Source organism: Gopherus flavomarginatus, chromosome 1, assembly GCF_025201925.1.
Source record: "Gopherus flavomarginatus isolate rGopFla2 chromosome 1, rGopFla2.mat.asm, whole genome shotgun sequence".
Lineage (NCBI taxonomy): Eukaryota > Metazoa > Chordata > Testudines > Testudinidae > Gopherus > Gopherus flavomarginatus.
The window spans coordinates 164,464,971-164,492,958 of NC_066617.1; the positions used below are offsets into that span (position 1 = coordinate 164,464,971).

Consider the following 27,988-nt stretch of genomic DNA (forward strand, 5'->3'; position numbering starts at 1 on the left):
CCTTTTTATCTCTGTCCATAAGGATAAACTCATCTTATATGAAGTAAATTAACCTTATGTTGCAATTATATTTAGACAAAATAGCTTAATAAGATTCAAGGTCAGGTTTCAGCATATAATTGAAACCACCCTCTGCAATTAACATTAGCTAAAATAAATATTACAAGGGCCAGCAAGCCTTATGTTTCAAGACAAACCAAGTACCAGCTGAGGACAGAAAGAAATTACCCTGGCTTGGTCCATTATTGCACAATCTCAGTAGACGCATTATCGATGTTTTGCTTCTTTTCCTGAAACATTTGGCATTGGCCACTGTTAGAAACCGAGTAATGGAGTATGTTAATGCCTGTGCTCCCTGAAGGAGGAGATTCCACCAGCGGAAGACTCCTGAGAATGACTTGTAAGTACAAACTATAGAAAACATTTTGTGTTCAATGGGAGATCTGACCAGTTATTCAGCATGTCTGTGAACCATCTTCCTACCCAATGGACCTCCTCAACAGATAGTGCTGCTTCTCAGGATTGGATGGATAAGAAGATACTCTGTTGATTAAAATCTATCTCCCATCCCAGCTGATTTATCCTCTATTGAACCAATGCCCTTACTATTACAGTAGACTTGCTGTTGGTCAGTGGCTGTTTCACTCTACTCCCCCTCCCAAAGGGGCACAGAACTAATGCCTAAAAGCGAATGTCAGATTTTTGGATTGCTAAAGTCAGGACAGTCAGTGGGGACCTGTGAGCACAAGAGCTGTCCATGGTGAAACCAGTGGCAGCAGGTCACTCCGTCCTTCACAGTGCTACTCAGTTCCCAGAATGGGGAGATGGGGAGACAAAAAGGGAAAGAGGAATTGATCAGCAAGCAGATATGTTTGGAGGCACCCAGTGGCTATGCAGATCCTTGCTTCCCAGAATCCCATGAGGAAAGTGTTTGGTGATGGAGATCCTCTTCTGAAAGGAATCAAGTATCATTAATCTTCCCTGCAACCTGTTCCCCTTCTTCACACAGGTGGTGAGTTGGGCCCAGGTGGATTCTCATGTTGCTGACTGGAGCCCTAGGTGGAAGGTCTTCACTCACTGTTACTTCATACACTGTGTTGTAGATCACATTTTCCTTCTGCAAGTAGCTGGCGTAGGGCTCTAATTCCTGCTGCTCATTACTATCCTAGTAAATCAAAGACCATAACTGTGAGCACCAGGACTAGATTCATTTGGAAATAAAGTTCTTTCCAGACTCTTAAAAAGTCTGAACAGAGCAACAACATGTTTCCCCTCCCCTAAATGTCAGAAACGCAGGGAGCAGGGCTCCACGGATATCTGAATGATCACAGGCTGATGCTATGGAAACAGTTGATGGCAGGTCTGCCTGACAGATAGAGCTATCAAGGGCAGCATGATCTAGTGCCTAGCACAATGGAGTGGGGCTCAAAACTGGGATCGATGCCTGGTTCTGTTACTGACCTGCTGAGTGAACTGGAGACATTTACTTCACCTCTGTTTTCTCATCAATGCTCTGTGTCTCTTACCTATTTGGACTATAAGATCTTTAGGGACGGCCTCTCACTATGTCTTTGTACAATACTGAGCAAATTGGGGCCCCGATCTCAGCTGGTGCCTAGAGGTTCTACTGCAAACCAGTAATAAATAATAATAAACCAGGCTAAAGCTGCAAAATAAGGTTAAGTTCCAATCTGTGCTAATGAGGATTTCATGATGTGGCAGCAAAAACAATCAATTGTATATAGGCTCCTAAATGCCCTTTGAAGATGAGACTGAGGCTCCTCAATCAGTTAGGTGTTGCACCGCTGAGGGCAGAAATGCCTCAATACCTTTACAAATCTGGGCCTAAGTGACTTGCTCAAAGTTGCCACAGGAAGTGTGTGGTAGATGAAGGAATTGACCTTAGCTCACTCGAGCCCATGGCTAGCACTCTAGCCACTGACCCGTCTACTCTCTCCTGTCCTTAATCAGCTCACCTCTACTGTAACATGATTTGATCACATCAGAGTTAACTATTGTTAAAGTGTGGGTCTGACTCTCAGTTTCACTAAGGACTCTTTACACTGCTCTGATCATAACGGCGCCTTAAAGGGTATGTAAATTACACATCTGGCCATTCAGGACGTAGTGCCTTTTTCAGATTCACAGTCCATTTTGTTACATGACAGCTTTCTTTCTGTAAATTTTTAAAAAAAGTTGCTTCTTATTTAGAGCAATAAGAAAAACTTTCAAAACAACGCCCTCCTCCAGCCATTTTGCTGTAAAACCAGTAGATGTATCACAGCCATACTCAGCCCAGCTCTTCCTGGCATGATCAGGGAGAAGTGTCAGAGCTGCTGCTTTTTGAATCACAAGAACGCTAGTTTGAGTCTTTACTGTGGCAGTGTGCTACAGCCACATGTTACAAGTCTGAATCTTGCTATTTAGAGTGCAGATGGACTCTGTCCTGCTTTGTTTCAAGTAACAGTTTGCGGAACACAGTTGCACCCACAGAAAGCAGGGAGAGCCAAGATCTGACAGCTTCCCTTCATATATAAAACTGTTCCCAATTACTTTGGCAGCACATCTCAGATTTTTTGACATCTTGACTTACATCCTCTTTCTTACCTGCATGTTGTGTGGGGGAGCAGTCTCAGGGATTTTGGACTTATAACAAACTCTGTGGAAGGAAAAACAGGAAAAAAAGACAGAAAAAAATATAACAAATTCTACCTTCAGTGTTAAGTTGAGCCACTAAGACCACACGTCTTGGCACATGAGGGCCCTGCTATTGAGAGAGCCTGTAATCCACAACTGATGAACTCCTTCTTCCTCAAGTCATCAAGAACGAGGCTAAATGTCATCTCTCAGATCCTTCCCTGGGTGGAACTTGACTGGAGATTCTCAAACTGGGGGTCGTGACCCTTGGGGTTGCAAAGTTATTACATGGGGGGTTGCGAGATGTCAGCCTCCACCCCCAAACCCCACTTCACTGCCACCATTTATAATAGAGTTAAATATAAAAAAATGTGTTTTAATTTATAAGGGGAGTCGCACTCAGAGGCTTGCTGTGTGAAAGGGGTGACCAGTAGAAAAGTTTGAGAACCACTGCTCTTGACTCTGATGTTTTGATCTCCTGACTCTGTTTGTGAAGTCCCTATTTCTGCCTGTGGGAGCCCTGAGCCCATTGGGGGAGCAGAATAGCGGAGACAAGATCCTCTAGAGGGATCAGAGCTTTGCCCTGAGTAAGCTTTACTCTACATGAACTAATCCCCTTCTGAGGGGGGAGGAGGAGGACATGAGGCTAAGCAGTTGGAGCTTGGACTAAGGGGGAGAGGAGCTGAATGAGAGGTTCTCCTGGAATACCACCAACACCAGGAAAGAACGTCCCAGTTACAAATTGTCTATATTTAAATACAATGCTCCCTGCTGCTTTACCCTGGAGCTGCATCCCTCTGACTCGTTTAAGCAAGGTCTGATGGAACTGAAGTGCAGCTCCAGCCAGCAGCATCCCTCCCGCAACAAAGGAATAAAGATTCTGCTGCTTGATTCAGCTTTATTAACCTTCTGACAGGACAGTCCTGCTCCGTCCTCCAGAGCTGGGTGACATCTGTTTGGTAGGGAAACCGATCCCCCAAGGAGCTGGCTCAAAGAAGCAAATTGAGAGATTCTGTAGTATGTAGAGAACAACTTTTACTTTGCCAGCTCTCCATACTGACAAGAAGCTTCCCTGGAGTCAGGAGATGGCATCTTGTGTCCCATTGCCACCTCGTCCACCAGTGTATCATTCACTTAGATACATTGTGCCTCTTTGTGCCACATCATACCACATCCAGAGTGAATGTGACAGAATCAGAGCTGCTTGGATGTCATCTGATCTGATATCAAATAACACCTTAAGTTTCCTCTCAACTCTAGACAAACTGATTCCTTAGTGACATATCATACATACCTGCCACAGTGGAGCTTACAAAAGAAAACGAAAACCAGAATGAAGAAGATGCCCAGGAGACCAGCACAGATGGAGAAATGTCGAAGAAACATGTTTCCATTGTCTAATAAGAGAGAATCATGATTTTCTAAATAGGGAGAATCACCATTTCAGTTATTTCCTCACTGATCAATTCCTTTATTGTGTCCACCTGAGGATCACAAGGTGCTTTAAACATTAATTATACCTCATAGCCTGCCTGTAAAATAAATAGTATCCTCACTTGACAGAAGGGGAAACTGAGGCAAAGAGGTTAAATAGCTTGTCCAAGGTCATGCCTGGAGATTTCAATCTGGAAATGGAACTATATCTCCTAATGGCCAACCATGCACTATAACTACTAGATCTGAAGGACTCTTCATATCTCACCATTCAAACTATCTCCTATATGACTTCAGAGCAAAAGAGCAAGGAAAATAAATAAAATAGTCCAGATAATGGACATTTACTGTTCAGGTGCTCTTTCTAGAATGTGCTCTCCTCCCCTCCTCCTTTCACAATCCTGGTGGCAGGATTTGTATTTGCATCCCCAAAAAATTTTGTTTATGCTTCTCTTTCAGTTGAACATCTTGTCCATACAAGCAACTGACAAATGTGACTCAGGTCCCATCAATGCCTTCCCACTCCCAATAAAGTACCACAATCCTGACCCAGAGGGAGCACCTCCAGAGAGGGAGTAGGATAGTTGAGTCTTCATGGCCCAAGTCATGATATCACATAAGTCACTGACTCTTAGTCTCTATCAAGCTGGGCCAAATGTGCCCTGGCGATGTCACTGTGAAAGGCTCCATAGCCATTGAACAGTCCCCTAACTGACCCAGTCCCATAGGTTAGACATTTGTATGGAAAGGAGATAAGAAAAAGGGCCCACTTCAGTCTTAAATTGTAGAGAGTATTTCTACAGCCTTTATAGATTTCCCTCTCTTGACATTTTCTGAAGCAACCTGGAATGGTCAGCTGAATTCACAAGGTACCTGCCACACCCTCTCCCATCTCACTAATATTTGTTGGAGCTGGTGAACAGAGGAGCACATAGTTTATCAGCTATGAATGAAAACTAAATAGAGAGAAGAGATGTGTTCTGTTACCTGATGGGCATTCCTTGGATTGGCTTGTGTTCCAAGCCGGATGAGACACCAGGCAGGTTATACTGGTCTCTCTGGGGCTGTATATACTGAGCACAGTCACTATCCCATCTGTGTGATTTTCAAGCTCAGTCCTGGGATCTCCATTTGGGTCCCAAGAGATCTGTGCAGCAGGTTTCCCTGCAGCTGCCTTGCACACAGCAGTCCCATTACTGTCACAGGTCAAGGTCACTTCAGGAGGGACTGCAGGACAGGAGAAAGGGGAAAGAGTTGAAGTTAGTTTGCAGCACATGGGATGGTAACTTTCATCATTCCTATACAAGAAGAACATCGCAGAAAGAGGAGAATGGGAGTGAAGACAGTATTGCAATAAATAGCAAACACTTGCTACGACAACATAGATAATGCAGAGTCCTTACAGCTCTTGAAATAGGGGTATCCCTTGGATGAGAGGGTGAGTGGAAACCTTCGGTGTACCATTTAGACTACCATAGATAATATCCTGAGACATGGCTTTGGGGAAATGAAGCACCCTCTCCTCACATGGCAATTTATCCTAGCTTCAGTTTGAGACATATAAGCTCTCATACACCCTCTGCTGTCAAGTTGGAACATAAACAAAAGAAAAGAACCTGTAACACTTCAGAACTAGAGAATATTGAGGGCTGAAGTGGGAACTAGGAAAAACAGCAGAGAGGAGGAAGGCCGGAAACCACAATAAGCAGAGGTGCATTCCTGTAGGCCCTTTCCTTCAACTGTTTTGATTGACCAAGCTTCCCAGCTCCACCCCACAAAGTGAATGGCTGGAACCAAAAACTCGTCTATCACCCAAGTTCCCCTGCATTGTCTCATTGTCATGACTCCTAACAATCTCACCCACTCATTCACTTTTCTCAGGGATGGTGTGTAGCAATGGGCCTGAATCCAAAACTCCATATCCACAAAGTTCAGCTCTGGAACCTGATCTACATTTTGTGTCATCTGCTGCTGATCTCCAGTACTAGTTAACACAGGGGTATGTGTATATTTCTTATCCTTGGTGTGTCTTTATCTCTCTCTTCCCCTCTGTTTTAGTTGATTTTGCAGTAGTAAATTCTTATGGTTATATCATTTAATATAGTCTTCCCAAAATTATCTGGGCAACTTTCGGTATTCTGATCTAGTTACTGCCCTCAGGTCAGATGGGTCACCACAGTCATCCTTCTTTGCTATGCACAAGATAATGCACTAATGATGTTCCTAGCAAATAGCCTCTTTATGCTTGAGGCAGAAATGTTACAGGGGTAGCATAGGGGGAACTGGATGTCCCAGGGGGTTGGTAATAGGCTCCATTAGCCTTTTACTCATAGCTCATCAGTTCTAAACCAGATCAGGTTTGCAGTAATTGAAAGTCATTACTATCCGCTGTAGGTGAACTGAGCTGACCTCAGTCCTGGTGCTATCAGACTCTCTAATGGGCATCTAGTCTCAGAAGAGAGACCAAAGAACAATTGAACACTGGGAGACTGAACCATCGTTATTCCTAAAAGTGGCCTCACTAAGTAGGGTTTAAGGGGCATTGACTTGTTTGCTATACATGTTCTGTGGAGAGAGGATTTCAGTCTCCAGAACTGTCATGCTGGAATTTCTCACAAGCACTAAGGGCCAGATCCTCAAAGGTATTCAGGCTCCTAACAGTCATTGAAATCGGTGGAAGTTGAGAGTCTAAATACTTTTCAGGATCTGGGCCCAAATTAACTTTAGAAAAGCAGTTTCATTGGGGGATGGCTTGGGCTGGGGGTGTTTGTACAGAAGCCCCTCTACCAAATAGCCAAAGATTGATGTTAACATCAGGTAGAAAAATAGCTCATGGCCAACCTATCCAGCCATAGAAACCAGGAGAAAGGTTTGTGGAGGGAAAGCAGGACCAGAATGTAAAGAATTTGGATGCGAGGAGAGGCCAGAATGAATTCACATAAGGGGATTAACCCAGCAGACATCCTGAACTCCTTAGTTTTTGGATTATCTGAGCCTTTATTCTCAGCATTCTAAGAGGAGGAGAGGTTTATGTATGCCAGGCATGAATCTGATCGTGTAGATAGTTAAGAACATCAGCACCTGTTACTTACCTAATACAGTCAGAGTGTAGGTTCGATGCAAATTTCCACCACTAGTTACTGCTTCACAGATATAACATCCCTCATCCGTGAGTGTCACTTGCCGTATCTGAAGCGCACTATCAGTTTCAGGGCTAGATTTCCAATCCATTCTCTCACTGCAGTTTGTTCTGTCTGTCTTGTTCTGATCAGTTCTGTATGCCAGTGCGCAGTGATTTCCAGTCCTTGGTCTTATCTTCCATGTCACTACTACCAGATCCGCCCTTGAAATGTCACCACAGGTCAGACTAACACTGGAACCAGCTACTATTTTAGACTCGCTGATGTTTTCTAGAAAAGATGCAGGAAGAGAAGGACACTTGAAAAGATCACCTAGAATGTCATTATAATCTTGGAGCTCTGGGGGTAACGCCTCTAGTATTATATAACATTCCAAAGTGAGATCCCACCTCTGCAGACATTAGACCCATCTCCTTGTATCCATAGCTTTAAACAGTGACCAATAATCTGACATTTGGTTTTGCTACCAGTCCATAGGATTAACCTCTCTGCTCCCGTACTCCACAAAACCTCCTACGTACTGCAATCACTGACAAGTTTCAGTATAAAGACATTATTACGGAGTGAAGCCTGACTGAAATGCAGGCACAGCCATACTGGAGGAGCTCCTGGGGTAACTTCCTTTTTTTCTTCTTGCTTTGGCAGCAATCGTGAGACAAATCAATGATGGGGAGGAGTAACATTAGCAGTTAGACATTTCCACAGCTGCTCCATCCAGAATGGGAGTTAAATTAAGCTGCCATCTTGGAATAGCTGGAACTCAGCAGAATCAGAAAATCCTTGCAGGAGCTGTATGCTAAGGATCAGTCTACACGTAAAACTATATTGGGGCAGCTACGTCAGATAGAGGTATGATTATCTTCTTTTTACCAATATAGCTGTGCCAGTGTAAGCCCCAGTGCAGATGCAGTTATCCTGGAAAAACAGTCCAGATTGAAAATAGTTTCTATTCAACATATCTTTCTTCCTCTACCCTCCCAATGTCAAATTCTGCCCTGCTACACTGGAGTAAATCTGAATTAGATCCTTTGATTTTAGTGGCGTTATGCCAGATTTACATTGATTTTATTGAAAACCAAATTTGAATGTTTGTATTTGATATTTATCTGGTCACTTTTCTGACAAGAATGAGTTTACTTTTTACTCCTGTTAGGCCTGCAAAGCCCATAGAGACACAGGAGAGCGAGCTGGAGTCCATTCTGTCTCACTGAGCATTGACAAAACTCTCAGTTAAGGTTCAGTTAAGTCAAGTCTCAGTTACTATCGATGGTGGAATAAGAGAAACAAAGAACCCAGCTGCATTTTCAGATCCCAGGTAAAATTTGTGGAGCTGGCAGTTAGAAAATCATCAGCATCACCAAGTGACAGAAAATGTATTAGACTATAAATATTATGTCCACTTAAGCCTATCACAAAAACTTCAACACTAATTAAAAGGACAATTTCAACCTGTTTAGGTCCCTAAATTACTTTTCTGGATGCATTTGCTGCATTACAGAAGATGAAACTTTTATTCTGGGTCCTCAGTGAGCTACACTATGTTTAGGTCTTATCTAATCTACATTTTTTCTTGGGAAATTACTTACTATTGCCAGTAGTAAAATGGTGTGAGCACTAGTGCAGATAGGCCATAGGCATATTTTACCACCATGTCATTTAACCCTGGTCAGAACAGGAACAGACAAGAGCTGGGGAAACTTTGTTTGGTAAATACTACATTTGTTGGAAAATGTGGTTGCCAAGCAACCAACATTATTTGTGAATTTGGTTCAAATAGTTTTGGCTAAATAAAAAATGATTTTTTTTCCAAAAAAGTCTAAATGTTTTGTTTTGACATTTCGTTTAGAAATGAACTGTTTAGTTTTCATTCAACCCACACCATTTTTTAAAAAAAAATAAAAAATTTTCATTTTGATCAGGGAAAAAAATCAGTTGGGATTTGAAACACAAAGAATTTTACTTTTCATTTTTCAGTTCAGCCACTGTACAGTTCAACTCTTGCTGTTGTTATCACTGATAGAACTGCAATGGTGACAATGCAACATGAGGAGATTTCCTGGAAAATGCCGGTGTAGACAAGACCTTAGAAACGGTGTAGGGGAATTAACTTCACTTCCTTTCTGCCTTGGTGACAATCTCATATGCTTCTGTGATCAGGCTCATAACCACATGTTCTCTTCTGCTTGGGGAGTGGGGAAAGCCTCTGATTGGCAAGCTCCTCCACAGACACCCTGGGGAGGAGGTATACGCCTGCAGTGAGGCATAATTGCTTGTTTGAGGTCACCTGGAAATGATGAATTACTCTTGCCGTTTGGCACTGCACTCCTTGCCACCACGAAATGTGACACAGTGACGTAGAAATGTGGGGGTTCTGTCCTTTCACAATGGCCCTGACTCAGCTAAGCCTTTAAGCACATGCTTAGCTTTAAGCTTGAGTGGTTCCGTTGAACTATTCACAAGACTTAAGGAGGTCATGGAAACCAGGGCCAGCTCTACTATTTTTGCCACCCCAAGCAAAAAAAAAAATAAGCCTCCCGGACAGTGCTGCCCCAAGAATGGACGATGGAGTACCGCCTCTTAGCATGTGCCTCCCCAGGCACGTGCTTCCTCCCTCGCTGGCGGTTTTCCGAAGGAGGCTGGATGGCCAGTTGTTTTGAATGGTTTAGATAAATCAAATGCTGCATCTTGGCAGGGGTGACAATAGATGACCCTTGAGGTCCCTTCTAACCCAGTGGGTCTGTGATTCTTTGCTGACAGGGGACTAATATGAGGACACTGAGTTGATGACCTACCCCACCTATGTGAAAAGGGAAATCTTTTCAGCCTGAACTTGTGACAAAGTGGCTGTAATCCCCAGGGTTAAACCCTGGTCACTTCTGTTTATTCTCCAGGGGCCTGACAATCACCATAGTTTTGTGTTATTCCAAACCTCTATAGCACCAGGTGATGCAGTGTAACCTCCGGTGGCATAGGGGCAGTGGCATGTCTCACCCTCCCCAATGCCTTTGGTTTCCATAGAGCAGCCGGGGACACATTTTTCCATTGATGGAGGCATACCCCTGAGAGACAGAGGAACTTGTGTGGTTCTACTGTGCCGCAGAAAGCCTTCATTGGGAGGCTACTGACAGCACACTAACCCCCAGGCTAGGGAGCTTTAGGTGTGAGTTAGTGGCATGCCAGTGGAAGGAGGAATCTAGTAGGTGGATCTCTGACCAAACCCACCCCTTGTATGGTAGGGATCCAGCGGCCTTGATGCTGCTACAGCCCGTGGGCTGCAGTCCTACCTATAGAGCCTTAAAACCTGCGGATCCCATTCTCTCACCCCATGAAGATTCTCCATGCAAAACTATTCACTTTGATTTTAAACTTCCTGGGGCAGGGACCATCTCTCTGTTCTGTTTGTCCAGCGCCTAGCATGGTGAGGCCCTGCTCCATAACCGGGGCACCTAGGTGCCACCATAATACAAATAATGATTAATAATAATGAGATTTTTGGGCAGAATGAGAGGATTCATCCCCAGGTATAGGGTTAACTTCTCCTTCCCAATCTCTCACAGGGTGATGGATGTCTCAGTACTCTGAGTTATGCCAGTACTGTGCGGCACCAGACCACCCTCTCTTCCCTCATCACTTAGTGACGGCCATTCAATCAGGAAGTACATTACCATTAGAGAGGGTTGGACTTTGTGCATTCTAGAAATCTTGCTTCTTACCAGCGCTTGAATTGTTTTCTTGGCTGGGCTCAATATCAGATCCGGTGGAATTTCTTGCCTGAGAACCTTTGTATAAGGAAAAATAGGAGAATAACTTTCAAATTAGCTCACTAACTCAGAGGGGAACAAAAAGAGTCTCTACCCAGATGGTTGCTGACAATCAACCTCTTCACGATCTATTCAAAATGGCTAAAAAGATGCTTCACACACAGTGAGCATTGTTGCAATGGAGATCTGAGTGGGAATGTGATATCGTGCAGAGGACAAGGTGGCATGACTCTGGGGGTTCTAATCCTGACTCTGCTAAAGACTTCATCTGTGACCCTGGGAACATCTCTTAGTCCTTTTATGTTTCTCTAACTTCTTAGGCCTGGGCCTGGGCTACACTTTATATTTAAGCAGACATAGCTGCAGCACTCAGCGGTGTGAAAAATTCACATTCTTGAGTGCTGTCGCTATGCCAACCTAACTTCTGGTGTAGGTGCAGCTAGGTTGACTGAAGAATGCTTCCATTAACCTAGCTATCTTTGCTCAGGGAGGTGGTGTTCCTACAGCTAGGGAAAACCCCCTTCCATTGCTGTAGGCTGCATCTATCCTCTGGGGTTATGCCAGTATAGCTACGGCACCACGACTGTGCCACTATAGTCCCCTTAGTGTAGAAACATCCTTAAAGTGTGGAAAATACAGTAACTCTTCACTTAACATAGTTATGTTCCTGAAAAATGCAACTTTATGCAAAACGATATTAAGCAAATGCAATTTCCCCATAAGAATTAATGTAAACGGGGGGCGGGGCGGGGCAGGAGTTAGATGCCAGGGAACTTTTTTTCACCAGACAAAAGACATTGTATACATATACAATATAAGTTTTAAACAGTTTTAAACAAACAGTTTAAACTTGTACACAGCAATGAATGATTGTGAAGCTTGGTTGAGGTGGTGGAGTCAGAGGGAGGGATATTTCCTAGGGAATACCTGGCTGCTAAATGTTGAACTAGCACTCAGCTGAGCCCTCAAGGCTTAATATGCTGTTGTTAATGTAGCCTCACACTCTACAAGGCAGCATGGACTGAGGCAGGAGGGAGGAAACACAATAGATGCAGGGCAGTAGCTGCAAACATTTCCCTGCAAAAACTGAACATGATGATGAGCCCACGCTATCCAGTTGGAGCGCACCAGTCCCTTCTCCTAACAGCACATGATGGCTGCACTGGTGCTGACTTTCCAAAGTGTTGGGGGGTACGTGCATGAGTGAGAGAAAAAGAGGCATGCATTGCCCCTTTAAGTATGCTGACCCCACTTCAAGTATGTTGCCCTTTTAAGCAGATCAGCTAGTTCAGACAGGAGGCAACAGCTTCCAGCAAGCTCCCACCTTTCTGTCCCTGAGCCCTGTCCCCCTCCTCTGCTTTGTGGAGAGGGGGTATGGAGCGGGGCGGGGGCACCCTGATATCAGTACCCCTCTCACCCCCTCCCCCAGCAAGCAGGAAGCTCTGGGGAACAGCTCCAAGGCAGAGGGCAGGGCAGGAGCAGGATGGCAGTGGTGGGAGGGACAGCTGAAGTGCTGCTGGGCAGCTGCCGAGCCACATACCTTACAGGGAATTTAGGGGAGCTGATTGGGGGGTGGGGCTGCTGACCCCCCGTGGTTCTAATCTCCACAAGGAGGGGCTGCTCTTCCAGAGAATCCTGCAAGCAGTGGACAAAGCTGGCGGATGCCGAATGACATTATAAGGGAGTATTGCGCAACTTTAAATGAGCTTGTTCCCTAATAGATCATCAATGTAACAACATTAACCGGGGTGATGTTATGTTAGGAGTTACTGTACTCATCTCCACGGGACACTGTGTGGCTTAATTCATCAATAGTCATGAAGGGTGTTTTTTTAGAACAAAGGGCTGAGTGAGTGCAAAGTATTATTATTTATTATATTAAGCCATTATTATTAGACTGTGGAAAAGACTGTAGCTGACTTCACCTTTTATCATGATGGCTAAACTCTTGCCATTATCCTATGTAATGCTGTTCACAGTAAACTCTTTTGTGGTTAAAGAATCCGAGAAATAAGCTATCTAATTAGGACCACTTTTTTCTTTTTCTTAAACTAAAATCCTTTGGGAGTGATTTGTAACTTGCAAAGTGAATACAATTCATTTCATTTTTACCCGATTACACACACCCACGTACTCTTGCCTTTTCTCAATGTTTGGAGAAGAGCCATAATATATAACCTGAAGGTGCAGAACAGAAAATTCCCAAGATAAAACCACATCCTGCTGGTCCTGGGGACAGATGCAGCTGCAACTGCGCCCTGCCTACAACATATCCTTGTTACTTCAGTTCAAACAGTAACAAACAAATATGTAACTCACACAGATTTTATTGGTGATTGTGGAAGATATAGCGGATGAAGTATTTCTTTGGGGCTTCCCATGTCCCGCCTTTACTGACAAAGCCCTGGTCTACACTACAGGGTTAGGATGAATTTAGCCATGTTAGGTTGGTTTTATAATGAATGCATCTACACAAGCAACTCCATTCCATTGACCAAAAGGGCTGTTAAAATCGATTTCTGTACTCCTCCCCAGCGAGGGGAGTAGCACTAAAATCGACCTTGCTGGGTCAAATTTGGGGTAGTGTGGACAAAAATTGACGTTATTGGCCTCCGGGAACTATCCCAGAGTGCTCCAATGTGGCCGCTCTGGATAGCACTTTCAACTCCGATGCACTAGCCAGGTACACAGGAAAAGCCCTGGGAACTTTTGAATTTCATTTCCTGTTTGGTCAGCGTGGTGAGCTCAGCAGCACAGGTGACCGTGCAGTCCCCGCAGAATCACAAACAAGCTCCAGCATGGAGCAAACAGGAGACATTGGATCTGATTGCTATATGAGGAGAAGAATCCGTGCAGGCAGAACTCTGATCAAAAAAGAAGAAATGCTAATATATATACCAAAATTGCATAGGGCATGTTGGACAGAGGCTACACCAGGGGCACACAGCAGTGTCGTGTGAAAGTCAAGAAGCTCAGGTAAGTCTACTAAAAGACAAAGGAGGCAAACGATCACTCTGAGTCAGAGCCCCAGACATGCCGCTTCTATGATCAGCTGCATGGCATTCTAGGGGGGACTCTACCTCTACCCCACCACTGTCTGTGGACACCTGCAAGGAGGGAGTCTCACACAATACGGAGGAGGATTTTGTAGATGAGAAAGAGGAGGAGGAGCAGCATGCACAACAGGCAAGCGGTGAATCCATTCTCCCCAGCAGCCAGGACCTTTTCATCACCCTGGAGCCAATACCCTCCCAAGGTGGGATCCCCAACCCTGAAGGTGGGGAAGGCCCCTCTGGTGAGTGCACATATGTAACTACAGTACACTAAAAGCAATAGTGTTTAATGTCCTGAAGACTTGGGATGCATTTGCGGCCAGTACAGCTACTGGAAAAGTCTGTTGACGTGTCTGGGGATGGAGCGGGAATCCTTCAGGGACATCTCCATGAAACTCTCCTGAAGGTATTCTGAAAGCCTTTGCAGAAGGTTTCTGGGGAGAGCTGCCTTATTCCGTCCTCCACGGTAGGACACTTTACCACACCAAGTCAGTAGCAAGTAGTCTGGAATCATTGCAGCATAAAGCATGGCAGTGAATGGTCTTGGGTTTTGGTCACATTCAGGTAATATCCGGTCTATAGCTTTCTGTGTCAGCCTCAGGAGAGTGATATAATTCATGGTCACCTGGTTGAAATCGGGGAATTTTTGTAAGGGAACAGTAAAAGGACCCCATTCATGCTGGGCTGTTTGCACTTGGCTAAAAGGAAATCATCCCTGAGAATAGCCTCGGGTTGACGAGAGGGGTGAAAGGATCATCCCTAATAGCCACGCGGAGGGGTAGGGGGAGGTGTGTGCCTCACATCCACCTGAAAACCGCAGCCCATCCTTTTAAATGGCAAACCCAACCAGCATTGCTTGCTATGGGAAAGGAGGGCGCTGCATTTTGAAAACATTCCCACATGTTATGAAGGTGTTAGAAACCAAACCTTTGACTTACTATGGCTGCCTGGAAACTGAATTCTGTTGACTAGCTGTGTGTGATGTGTCACCATACCGGCAGGTGCTCAATATAAAAGGCAAAATGTGACCTGGTACCTAAAGCACATGTGCTGTCTGCTGTGAATTGCTTGATTAACTGTGAAAGAGTCTCCCTTTTATTCTCAGAAATGTATCATCTTAAATTTTACTCTCCCTTTTTATCCCCTCGCAGGTGCAAATGTTTCTACGCTCCCCATATCATCTCCGTCCTTGAGGTTATCTCAGATTAGAAGATTAAAAAAACGCGTAGTGATGACATGTTTTCTGAGCTCATGCAGTTCTCCTGCACTGATAGGGTACAGCTGAATGCCTGGAGGCATTCAGTGGCAGAGTCCAGGAAAGCATTAAGTGAGCGCAATGAGAAGAGGCAGGATGCAATGCTGAGGCTAATGGGGGAGCAAACGGAAATGATCAGGTGCTTGGTGGAGCTGCAGGAAAGGCAACAAGAGCACAGATCACCACTGCATCCATTGTATAACCACCTGCCCTCCTCACTAAGTTCCATATCCTCCTCACTCAGATGCCCAAGAACGCAGGGGTGGGAGGAGAGGCTCCAGGCACCCGGCCACTGCACTCCAGAGGATGACCCAAGCAACAGAAGGCTGTCATTCAAACAGTTTTTACTTGTAGTGTGGCTACAATAAGCAATGTGGCCTTGTCCTTCCCTCCTCTCCCACCCCACCTGATGGAAACCTTATCAGTTATCTCTCTTTTTTTAAATTAATAAAGAAAGAATGCATGGTTTCAAAACAATAGTGGCTTTATTTCCTTTGCCTGCTGTGATCGAAGCGGGGAGGGTGGTTGGCTTACAGGGAATTAAAATCAACAAAGTGGGCTGGTTCGCAGCATGGAGAAACACACATAACTGTCACACCATAGCCTGGCCAGTGATGAAACTGGTTTTCAGAGCCTCTCTGATGCACAGTGCACCTTGCTGTGCTCTTCTAATTGCCCTGGTGTCTGGCTGTTCAAAATTGGCAGCCAGGCGATTTGCCTCAACTGCCCACCTCGCCATAAACGTCCCCCCCTTACTCTCACAGATATTAAGGAGCACACAGCAATCAGTAATAACAATGGGAATATTGGTTGTGCTGAGGTCTAACCTAGTCAGCAAACAGCACCAGCAAACTTTTAAATGTGCAAAGACACATTCTACCACCATACTGTGTTTGCTCAGTCTATAGTTGAACAGCTCCTTATTACTGTCCAGGCTGCCTGTGTATGGCTTCATGAGCCATGAGAGCAAGGGGTAGGCTGGGTCCACAAGGATAACTTTTGGCATTTCAACATCCCCAACAGTAATTTTCTGGTCTGGGAAGTAAGTCCCTTCTTGCAGCTGCTCAAACAGCCTGGAGTTCCTAAATATGTGAGCGTCATGCACCTTTCCCAGCCATCCCATGCTGATGTTAGTGAAACGTCCCTTGTGATCCACCAGTGCTTGCAGCACCACTGAGAAGTACCCCTTGCAGTATATGTACTGGTTGGCAAGGTGGTCTGGTGCCAAGATAGGGATATGGGTTCCATCTATCACCCCACCACAGTTAGGGAACCCCATTGTAGCAAAGCTATTCACTATGGCCTGCACATTTCCCAGAGTCACTGCTCTTAATAGCAAAATGTCAGTGTCATAAACAGATAGTTAAGGGTTAATAGTATCAGAGGGGTAGCCGTGTTAGTCTGGATCTGTAAAAGCAGCAAAGAATCCTGTGGCACCTTATAGACTAACAGACGTTTTGGAGCATGAGCTTTCGTGGGTGAATACCCACTTCCTCAGATGCATCTGAGGAAGTGGTATTCACCCACGAAAGCTCATGCTCCAAAATGTCTGTTAGTCTATAAGGTGCCACAGGATTCTTTGCTGCTTAAGGGTTAATGTCTCTTTTATCTGTAAAGGGTTAAGACGCTCAGTAAACCTGACTGACACCTGACCAGAGGACCAATAGGGGGACAAGATACTTTCAAATCTTGGTGGAGGGAGGTCTTTTGTTTGTGCTCTTTGTGGTGTTGTTGTTCGCTCTCGGGACTGAGAGGGACGGGACATCAGTCCAGGCTCTCCAACTCTTTCTGAATCACTCTCTCATGTTTCAAACTTGTAAGCAATTAGCCAGGCGAGGCATGTTAGTCTTATGTTTGTTTTCTCAACTTGTAAATGTTTCTTTTTGCTGGAAGGATTTTACCTCTGTTTGCTGTAACTTTGAACCTAAGGCTAGGGTGGGTCCCTCTGGTCTATAGGAATCTGATTACCCTGTAAAGCATTTTCCATCCTGATTTTACAGAGATAATTTTTACCTTTTCTTTCTTTAATTAAAAGCTTTCTTTTAAGAACCTGATTGATTTTTCCTTGTTTTAAGATCCAAGGGGATTGGATCTGGACTCACCAGGGATTGGTGGGGGGAAAGGAGGGCGGATAGCTAATTTCTCCTTGTTTTAAGATCCAAGGGGTTTGGATCTGTGTTCACCAGGGAATTGGTGAAGTCCCTCAAGGCAACCCAGGGGGAAACAGAGAGTGCCCCAGACACTGAAATTCTGGATGGTGGCAGGGTTACCAGATCTAAGCTAGTAATTAAGCTTAGAAGTGTCCATGCATGTCCCCCACATCTGTACCCTAAAGTTCAGAGTGGGGAAAGAAACCTTGACAGTCAGTGATTGCACTGGCTACTTGAATCACAGCAGTCCCCACAGTAGATTTGCCCACTCCAAATTGATTCCTGACTGACCGGTAGCAGTCAGGCGTTGCAAGCTTCCATAGTGCTATTGCCACTCGCGTGTCGCCAGTCAAGGCAGCTCTCATCTTGATATTCCTCTGCTTCACGGCAGGGGAAAGCAACTCACAGAGTTCCAGGAAAGTGGCCTTACGCATGCGAAAGTTTTGCAGCTACTCGGAATTAGCCCATACCTGCAGCACTATGCAGTCCCACCAGTCTGTGTTTAATTGCCTGGCTCAGAATCAGCGTTCCACTGTATCAACCAGCCCTAGTGCCACCATGATGTCCCAATTGCCACAGCCCGTGCTTTCAGGAATGTCTGTGTCCATGTCCTCATCACACTCATCCTTGTGCTGCCGTCTCTTAGCCAGGTTCTGCACATACTGCAGTATAATGTGCAAGGTGTTTACAATGCTCGCAACAGCAGCAGTGAGCTGAGCAGGCTCCATGCTTGCTGTGCTATGGCATCTGCATGGGTAACTCAGGCAAAAAGGTGCGAAATGATTGTCTGTAGTTGCTTTCATGGAGGGAGGGAAGACGGGAGAGTGACAACATGTACCCAAAATCACCTGCAACAATGTTTTTGCCCCATCAGGCACTGAGAGTTTAACCCATAATTCCAATGGGCAGCAGAGACTGCGGGAACTGTGGGATAGCTTCCCACAGTGCACCGCTCCGTGAGTTGATGCTAGCCACGGTAGTGAGGACGCACTCCGCCGACTTAATGCATTTAGTGGGGATATACACAATTGACTGTATAAATTCGATTTCTAAAAATCGACTTCTATAAAATTGACCTAATTTTGTAGTGTAGACATACCCAAAAGGGGATAATACTTACCTCCCCTCTAAGGTGAGCTGTTAGGATTAATTAGTTCATGTTTAAAAGTATTTTGAAGATGAAAATCTTAAGTATAACATAATTTTCTGGTGCCAGTTCTGTATTTATTTTTAAATGTATACAAAAAAAAAATCACTGCTACAAATCTTTGCCCATTTGATGAAATTGACTACAGCATTCTCACTACACAAATACTGTACTAGGAGTGAGATGGGGGGTTTGTTGTTTTGTGTTTCATTTTATTTTAAAATATATGCAAATTGTTCTGAGTAAGTGAATTTCAGGAAAAGACTCTTTTGGAGTGGTTGTTTCTAATTCAGACAAAGTCATCAGAAGAGGAAACGAGAAAGGCTGAATGTCTCATGATGGGTTCTTGATTTTAGTTCTGTGAAAGTTTCTTAAAATGAAATGGAGAACAAAGAGCTTCCTTGCCAGACTTATCTTTATCAGGCGCATCAGCACGTGAGGCCACATCATCAATTCCACTGGCCTCATCTAAATATGACTAAGCAAATCTAAGAGTGCAAATGGACAGTGATGGCTTTCACTGCATGACAGTAACACTCTTGTGCCACCCTTCTTGAGAAATAAGTGTGAACCAGTTTACTGGCCTAGTGGACCCTCCTTTCTTATGGTATAGTTTCTCCAACATAATGGCTGTACATCACCAGTGGCAAGAAAGGAAGAAGAAGTGAAAGAGATGCTGCTTTCTGCTATACCTTTCCATCAGCTTCTATCACAAATGGCCAGGAATGAGTCAGGTACAAGTCACTCACAATCCAGAAGCCACATCAGTCAACTTGAAAGTTGCTGAACTGTGTTTGTGTAAAATCTTTTTTAGGTTTACATCAAAGTTGTAGGGTGGCTTTGAATTCCCCTTTATCCTGTTTTAATGAGGAGGCTTTTAGCTGGGCAGGATAGTTTAAGCAGGAGTCTAAACCATTCTGGGCCTGAGCCTCATGTCCACTAGACCAGTTTCCACCACTCTAGTATGGACCTTAAATTGGGTGTAAATACAATAATGTGCTTTGTCTTTAACTGCCAGAGTGGCGCAAAGAGGCCTTAGGGAAAATACAAATCAGGGTCTTTATTCCTAGTTCTGCCACTGATATAATGTATGATGCTAGAAGCATGAGCTTTGTGCCTGAGTTTTCCCATCCATAAAATGGAGGTAATGTCTACCTCAGAGGCATATTGTGAAGTATAATTAATTCATGTTAATAACATGGTTTGAAGGCCTCTGATTAAAGTTGCTGAAGAAGTGCAAAGTATTATTAGCAGCACAGGCCGTTATCTAATGTCAGAGCCCCATTAACCGTTTCTCAGGAAACCACTAACATATGGCTTGTTTTCCCCATGATGGTTGTGTTCCATCTCTGAGCTGGAGAGAACCTGAGGACTGGTCCTCACAGGGAACTTATATCGGCATAGTTATGTCACAGGGGTGTGAAAAATCCACACCCCTGAGAGATGTAGCTATGCTGACCTAACCCTGGTGTTGAGAGAACTAGATCGACCTAGCTACTGCATCTTGGTGCGGTGGGTTAACTACAGTTATAAGAGAACCCCTCCTGTCGCCATAGTGAGTGCCTACACTGAAGCGCTTCAGCAGCACTGCTGTAGTGTTTTAAGTGTAGACATACCCTGAGGGAGAAGGTGGAGTTTGGTAAAGGATTTGGATACCTTTGTCCAGCCTACAGCCATCTTCATTCTCCTCCAGATCATCACAGTATAGAAATGGTGTGTATCCAACACCAGGAAGAAGTGCTCAAGGGTGATTTCTTCTCCCTCTTATCACAGAATAGAGAAAACGTTGCATTACGCTGAGTCCAAAGATGTAAATTCTGCTAGATTCAAATGGGATGGGGCCAAATCTTACATCTCACAAGCTAAGTAGCATTGGGCCTGGTCAACATTTAGATGAGAGGCCTACAAAAAAGACCCGGGGCACTATAGCCTACCAGGGAGTGATGTTGGCCAGATTCCAATTCTGCATCCCTAAATTCTCCTCAAAGTTTCAGTTGGATGTGAGATTCTTCTTCACTTTCTGTCCCAAACTGTAGTGAAGTGGTATTGGGTATTGCTAACTACTTGCTATTTTTGCCCCAGAGGTGGCTATACTTCAGTGTTGTGTGAAGTGATTCCTGTGTGTATATAGTTTATAAAATGCTTTGAGATCCCTCAGGATAAATGGTTGTCTCTAAATGGAAATTGTCCTCAGCCTTATTCTCCTCCCAGTTTGTCAGCCATGAACTTTTCCCATAGTTGGGGATGTTCAGATTTGAAGTGGTTTTGGTTCAGACCCATCGCTGGGGCAGATATGCTAAGGTGCCATTGTGCTGCCAGGACCTTAAAGCAGCTTTAAAGGGGCTGCTGAGGATTCCTCTAGACAATTATTGATTATTTTATGTCCTGACGCATGAGGGTTTATATTCCATAAACATTTTTATCCTTAGATAAAAGCTTAGAAACAGCCAGTGCATACCATAGGCCTATGCCATACGGTTACCTCTCCGAAGCTGGTATCTTGTCTTCCAGAATCTCAGCTTTCATTTGAAAAAAAAAGTAAGTCTATAGCTGATATGGTTGCAAAGAAAACCTTAAAAAATGTGAATTTAGGACCTGTCTACACAGGGAAATTGAGTGGCAAAACTAGACTGGTCTATATACACTAGTATTACTCCCTGTATAGACACTTTTATTACAGAATAAAGGTGACTTTTCCCAGTTTACCATATGCCATTTTGGAAGTGATTTAAGTTATATCAGAAAAACCCGTTTTTATTCCAGAATACGAGTGTCCAAATGGGGAGCCATACCAATATAACAATTGTGGTGTAAATTCACACCTTACTTCAAACTGGTTTAACTTTCCATGTATAATCAATACAAAGATGTCTGCAGAGAGCCTTGAACAACGGGTCTGAGAGGTGTGAAGTGTCCTATTCATCTCAGTGAGGCATTCGCTTAGGGATGATAATTTAAATGTTAACTATTTCATTCCTTGAGTGAAAAAGGAGACAGTGGGTCATAACTTACTGTGAGCGATTTCTCATTTTTGTGCCATTTTAGGGTACCCCACTATTTACACCTTTTCCGGTTTACAATGGGCCATTTCCCCTCCTTTTGGGTTTCTTTTTCCAAAGAGACAGTCAATTTAGAAGTTATATGTCTGTCTTGAAAATTTGTCAGCTACCACGTGCAAAACCTAAGATTACGGTAACTGAAAGCGATTGGGGAAAAATATTTTTCTCTCCTTTCTTTTCGTTTGTTTACGTTGTGCATTTGACAGCACTTTGGGTATAGTCAGTTTCACTGCTTCTCTTCTATAATCAGTGACTTAGTCATCTTCTCCTGTTTCTTTGAATTTTTCACACAGCAAGAGGAGAGAGAAACATTTTTAACAATAGGAAAATATGATTGTAAAACCACAGGGGGTCTTGGGGGCAGATGTAGAACCTGAAAAGACTTTTAACTCTTTTCATGCTGAGTAGATTTCAAATTGGTGAAACTCAATTTTATATCCATGACTGAACTTTTATCTCATGCCTTCAGACTACTTAATTTCCTTAATTGCCTCTTTAAGAAACTGAAGCTTTTAAAGAGATTTTGCCCTCTAAAGAGATTGATGATTTTGCTCAGAGATAGTCCTGTTGTACACTGATTTCCTGCAGCAACAACCTTCTTTAACTTTTCTGTGCATGGCCCCACATGCAACAGATTATAACATATTCAAATTAGTGGTATAACAAACTTACAATTGATACACCACAAGCAGATGACTGACTGCATCCTGGAATGAATGTTACATGAGTCACAGTATCATGCAATTCAAGGGGGGCAATACTTGCTGCTTGAAAGAGGCCAGGTGTAATATGCTGAATATGAATAGTCTTTTATCTGTAGCTATACTCTGTCACTGTGTATCTGTGACATTAAGCAAAGCTGGGGTGGGAAAACATAAAAGACAGACAACTTAACAGATCCCTGGTATAACTCGATGGCAGTGAATGGAGTTACACCAGGAATGATCGTGGCCCAAAGTGTTTGTGAAACACACTTATCTTCTGAACACCAGCCCGCTCCTTTCAGTTGTAAGAATAGTACTTTACTAGTAGAAAAAACAAGTTAGTGTGTTGGGGAGATTTCCCTGCAGCTGTGAGATACAGAAGGTAAGGGTTCCATTGCTTGCTAAAGGGAATCACACGCAAATAAGGACACTGTGGACTCAAACCTTGGTGTCACCTTCAGCTCCCCATTCCCACCACCACATCCAGGCTCTTGATTCTCTGACAGCTTCCCTAAATCCATGCTCCCCATCCCATCTCTATTATGCTAACCCTACTTTATTTAGTCATCTCTTGCTTCCATTACACAAACTTCCTGCTTTCTCATTTCCCAGCTTCTCCTTTCATTCCCTCGCAATCTTCTGCCGCTTCTGTCACTGTTACCATGTCACTCCTCTGGGTGAATCCCTCCCCCACCCCAGATGGCTTCTTCTCGTCATTACTGATAAAGTACTAAGTCATGCCCCACAAAGTCATCCCCACCTCTGGTTTCCTCGTCATGGCCTGTCTGTAATATGTTTATCGTTAGACTGTAAACTCTCCAGGCCAAGGAATGGCTTCAGCTATATGTACTGTACCGGGCTGAGCACACTGACAACGCTAAGTAATACATGTAAATCCAAACTCCTTGTTTTCATCTTCCAGGCTAAACACAACTCTGCACCTGCCTAGCTCTCTGCCTTATTTCTTTCTGGTACCTTCTCATTCCCTTTAACCTGCCCAAGCCTCACCCCTAAACACTCCTCTTGTCTTTACACCTTCTTCCATGCCACCCCAAATGCCTGGAATTCCCTCTTTCTACTTAGGCACCAAAGAATCTTCCTCCTCTTCTTCAGCTCCTCCCTGAAAACTCACTTACTGGGTGGAGTCTTCCAGTGATACTTCAGCAATGTAAGAAGCACACAACTCAAGCCTCAGGCCATGTCTAGGTGAGGAAAGGTTGGCTATGTTTTAATCTAGACACAGCCTAAATGAAAAAAGGATTGCCGCCCCACTTTAACATGGATCTGGCATCCAGACAGGCAGCACAGTGTCACGGGTTGGAATCGTTCATTCTGCACAACTCATAGGGCTGGTCCTCAATGGGTGTAAATCATCATCCCTGAATTGAAGTCAATGGAGTTAAAAGTTTACACCAGCTGAGGATCTGGCCCCTAAACTGTAAACTATATAAGGCAAGGTCTGTGTCTCCCTGTACATGTGAATGATCACGTCTTCAAAAACAAAAAATAACAGCGGTGAGTTTTCAATAGTGTGTACATCCACACTCATATGTCAGAGTTAAAGAAAATACAATATTGTATGTGGTCAGGATGCTATTTTCAAACCTTCTTACTGCTGGGTTTTCAAAATGAGACTCAATCAAGCATAACAGTCCCTGGTCAGGACGATGTAAATGTCAACTCTGAAGTTCTAAAACAGAATCTGCCTTTAAAGAATTTGCGGGCGGGGGAATCAGCTGAAAAAGTCTCAGATGATTTTAAAAAAATACAAACTCTATTTAAATGGTTGGGTAAGAAAAATAATCAAATGGTTTCCCCCTTTCAATGTGTTACATTTTCAGTATTAAAATAAACAGCAGGATGCCAGTGCAATAAAGAAAGGGGGCACTAAAGCAGGAGTGGGATGAAGACCGAGGCAGTTTATCAAAATATTTCCTCCTTCCTATGAAGTCTTAAATCAGGAGTAGAGTTCCAATATGAATGAGGGCAGGCGGCTGGGAGGATAGCATGGCTGCCGGAGGTAGGAAGTGTTAGAGGGGGCAGGGAAACATACATCAAAGAACAAGAATCCACAGTCTGTATTAAAGAAAGACGATCACTCATTGTAGTCAAGGTTCAGATAGAAGCTATGTATGCAAATGTATGCCTACTAGGGGCAGGTCGCTCCCATAAGCTCCATTCACACCTGAGTTACTCCACTTTTAAGCCAGTGTACAATTTTATTCCACTTTCACATTGGTGTGACACTACTGATTTTACTGATTATGGTCTGTAAAGCTGGAGTAACTCAGTGGTGAATCAGGCCCCGTAACTGCCAATTATGGTTTCTTGCAGCGTCCTCTGAACCAACTGTCATGGGCCACTACCAACAGCGTCTCATCCAGAATGGCAATTCCTGCGGTCCAGTAGGAATAGAAATTTGCTGGATCAATCTTAAAAGATCTCCCCATTGAGCACCTCCCCTCACTGCTCACTCATCCCTTGACATTCATATGCAGACATTTGGGGTGTTCCACTGCTTAACCCAGTAAGAAAAATCACTGAGGCTGTCTCTACACTGGCACTTTTCTTACAACTTCCCACTGCTGCAGCTCTGGTGCCTGCAATGGGGAAATCACTAGTATAGACCAGCCACCAACATAGGCACTGGAACGAGGGGTGCCTGAAGTGTGGCTGCACCCAGTGGCTGGAAGTGGTTTCCATCCTACACAGGCTTTACAGCATGGTTCAATGGCTCTCAACACCCCCACTATACAAATTGTTCCAGCGCCCCTGGCCACCTGCATTTTAAATGATGTGTCATCTATCACAGTGGTTTTCAAACTTTTTTTCTGGCAACTCAGTTGAAGAAATTATTGATGCCCGTGACCAAACGGAACCAGGGATGAGTGGTGTGGGAGGGGCTCTGGGCTGGGGCAGGGGGTTGAGGTGTGGGGTTGAGGTGCAGGCTTACCTCAGGTGACTCCCAGTCAGTGGTGCAGCAGGGGTGCTAAGGTAGGTTTCCAGCCTGTCCTGGCACCGCAGACTGTGTTGTGCCACAGAAGGGGACAGTAGCGAGTCCAGTTCCTAGATGGAGGCGCACAAGCGGCTCCGTGTGGCTCTTGCCCTCAAATACTGCCCCCCCCACAGCTCCCATTGGCTGTGAACCCCGTACTCCCTCACGCCTAGGAGCTGGACCTGCAAGTGGACACTTCCGGGGCGCAGCGCAGCATCAGAACAGGTAGGAACTAGCCTGCCTTAGCTGGGTAGCACCACCGATGGGACTTTTAATGGCCCGGTCAGCAGTGCTGATCAGAGCCACTGTGACCCAGTGTCTTACATTCCGCAGTTTGAAAACCACTGATCTAACACAGCTCAGAGAAGGACTAGACACCATAGCTTTTAAACCATCTGTGCCTGGTCTAAGCTAGTGCGTCCCATGTCACTAAAACTAGTGCAGCAGCATAGTTGATAGTGCAGCAGTAGGAAATTTAAGAAAAAGATTCACGTAGTTAAGGACCGGCTGAGCCTGTAAAGTGCACAATTTTTCAAATGTCATCATTTCATTTTTACAGCCACTCCTGGGCCCCAGAAGGTGTCTGAGACACTGGGCTCCCAATAACTTTGGTACTCTATGGGGACAGATGTGTCTACAATGGGTGTACGTGCACTGGGCACACCTACTCCACTAAGCCTGTGGTCTGTGAGGGAGTGGAGGCCAGAATGGAGGAATAGGAGAGGAGTTGCCTTGGTTTTACTACATGCTTTGAGGCAGCCTCCTGCCTTCAATTTTATGCAAGGAGGGAAGCAGCCTGATCTGGTGGACAGAGCACTCAAGAGTAGGCACTGCTGGGAAATTTTCTGTCTCCTGTTTTTCTGTGGAAAATTCAGGTTTTAATTAAACAATTCTTTTTGTGAAAACTTATCTGCCTTCCATAGAAAATTTCATCTTTTTTTCATACACGAAAAAAAAAAGTTCAAAGACCTTCTGGCTGAGAAGGTTTTGGCTGTGGCTGAGAGATTTTCAGGTATTTAACTGATAGTTGACATTTTCTTCAGAAAATTTCAATTAAAATTAATTTTTTTCTTTTATGTCAAAATTTTCCTAGAAAAAAATCCTCATTTCTTGACTAGCTCTATTTAAGATCCTGGGGTTTTACCACTGACTCTGCCACGAGATCACTGTTATACCTTGGGCGAGCTGTTTAACACTCCTGTGTCTCAGTATTTCAATCTGTAAAATGAGGACAAGGTACTAACCTACCTCTCAGGGGTGCTGAGGCTGAATTAAATAGCGGTTGTAAATGTTTTAAACTCCTCTGGTGGAAGGCACTAGAGAAGTGAGACCTATCTTTGAAGCCTGTGTTTGAACAGCTCAGCACATTAGACCAGTTCCTCATTGCCAGTATGTATACTTGGCATTAACACTTCAGACTTTTGTGACTGGTGCATGAGACTGCCTCTCCCTGCTTTAGTGATGAGTTTCTGTGGTGAGCCCAAGGGATGTGCCTGACACTCACAGGAGTAGGGCTTAGAAGATCATGAGTGCTGCAAATACAGGTGAATAGGAGCTAGTGGACAGTAGTTGAAGCAGCTAAAAGGCTAATAAAACTGAGACCACTGCCTTAAAAGGTTAGGAAGCATAGCCTTAGATGATATTGATTTCACTACAGAAGCTGTTTTTGATCAAACTCTGACAGGTGTTCCTTATGGTAAAACTCCCACCAGCTCTCAGAATGGATCCTCAGGGCTGCTTGCAACTCCCTAATAGGATCTCCCACCAGTTCTCAGAATGAAACTTACGACCTCCACCCTACCTCAGGGGAACTATCACCAGCCTTCCTAACAAAACCCAGAAGAGAGAGACACACACACAGCCCCGGCTAAGACTCTGGGTTCACAGATGGGGCTGCACACACCATTCCCTGTGTGATCTACAGTCTGTTAAATAAATCAGCCTTTCAGATGACAGGAATTTAAAGACACAGGAAAGAGTCTTCTGGCAATTGATAATGTTAACTGTGAATCAGTCCCAGTTGCTAAGTAAACCAGATACATGGCACATGCCTAGCGACAACAGGCCTGGTGATCACAGGCAGATGTAGTGGATGAAGAGTAGGTCTAAGATGCCAGTAACAATACATAATTGACTGTGTCTTTTAATGAAAGCAGCACTGATAGGTACAGCATTTACATGAAGGAAACATCCTAGCACATTCCCCTTGCCTCTATCCATAGCAGCTGCTTGGTCCCAAAGAGAAATCCAACTTACCCATTGGTACCATGGCCACAGCGACGGTGAGCAGAACAAAGGCACAAAAAGTCTTCCCAACACAATTCATGTCAGCTTTTGCTTTCATCGCTTACACAGCTCACTTGCTCCATCCATCCTGTTGTAAGCCCAGCTGCAGATGTGGGGAGCTTCCCTCTGGGAGAGTGTGTCCTTGCCAGCCAGTGTCTCTGTTCCCTCTTCCACTTCCCCACCTCTCCTCCACCCCAACTCCGCCTGCTCCTGACTGATTAGCTCCTTGGAGGTGGAGAGGCTCCTTCTTCTGCCTTTTCATGACACTAGGCTTCCTGTGCTGAGAGCCAAAGCGAACAGTGAGGAAACAGATTGAGCAGCTATGCCTTCCGTTCATTGGCTCTCCTCGCAGTGCTGATGTGTGAAG

At 44.4% G+C, this 27,988-nt stretch overlaps 1 protein-coding gene across 1 annotated transcript; it reads right to left on the reverse strand.

The window, feature by feature from the left end:
- Window positions 1-34: 34 nt before the first annotated feature.
- CD200R1 (CD200 receptor 1) lies at window positions 35-27,858 on the reverse strand. Its single transcript, XM_050960905.1, is given in 8 exon segments — window positions 35-1,056; window positions 1,058-1,165; window positions 2,608-2,659; window positions 3,932-4,034; window positions 5,059-5,298; window positions 7,164-7,481; window positions 10,925-10,990; window positions 27,592-27,858. Coding segments are annotated over 8 exon segments (996 nt in total). The 5' UTR covers window positions 27,680-27,858; the 3' UTR covers window positions 35-1,035.
- Window positions 27,859-27,988: the final 130 nt, after the last annotated feature.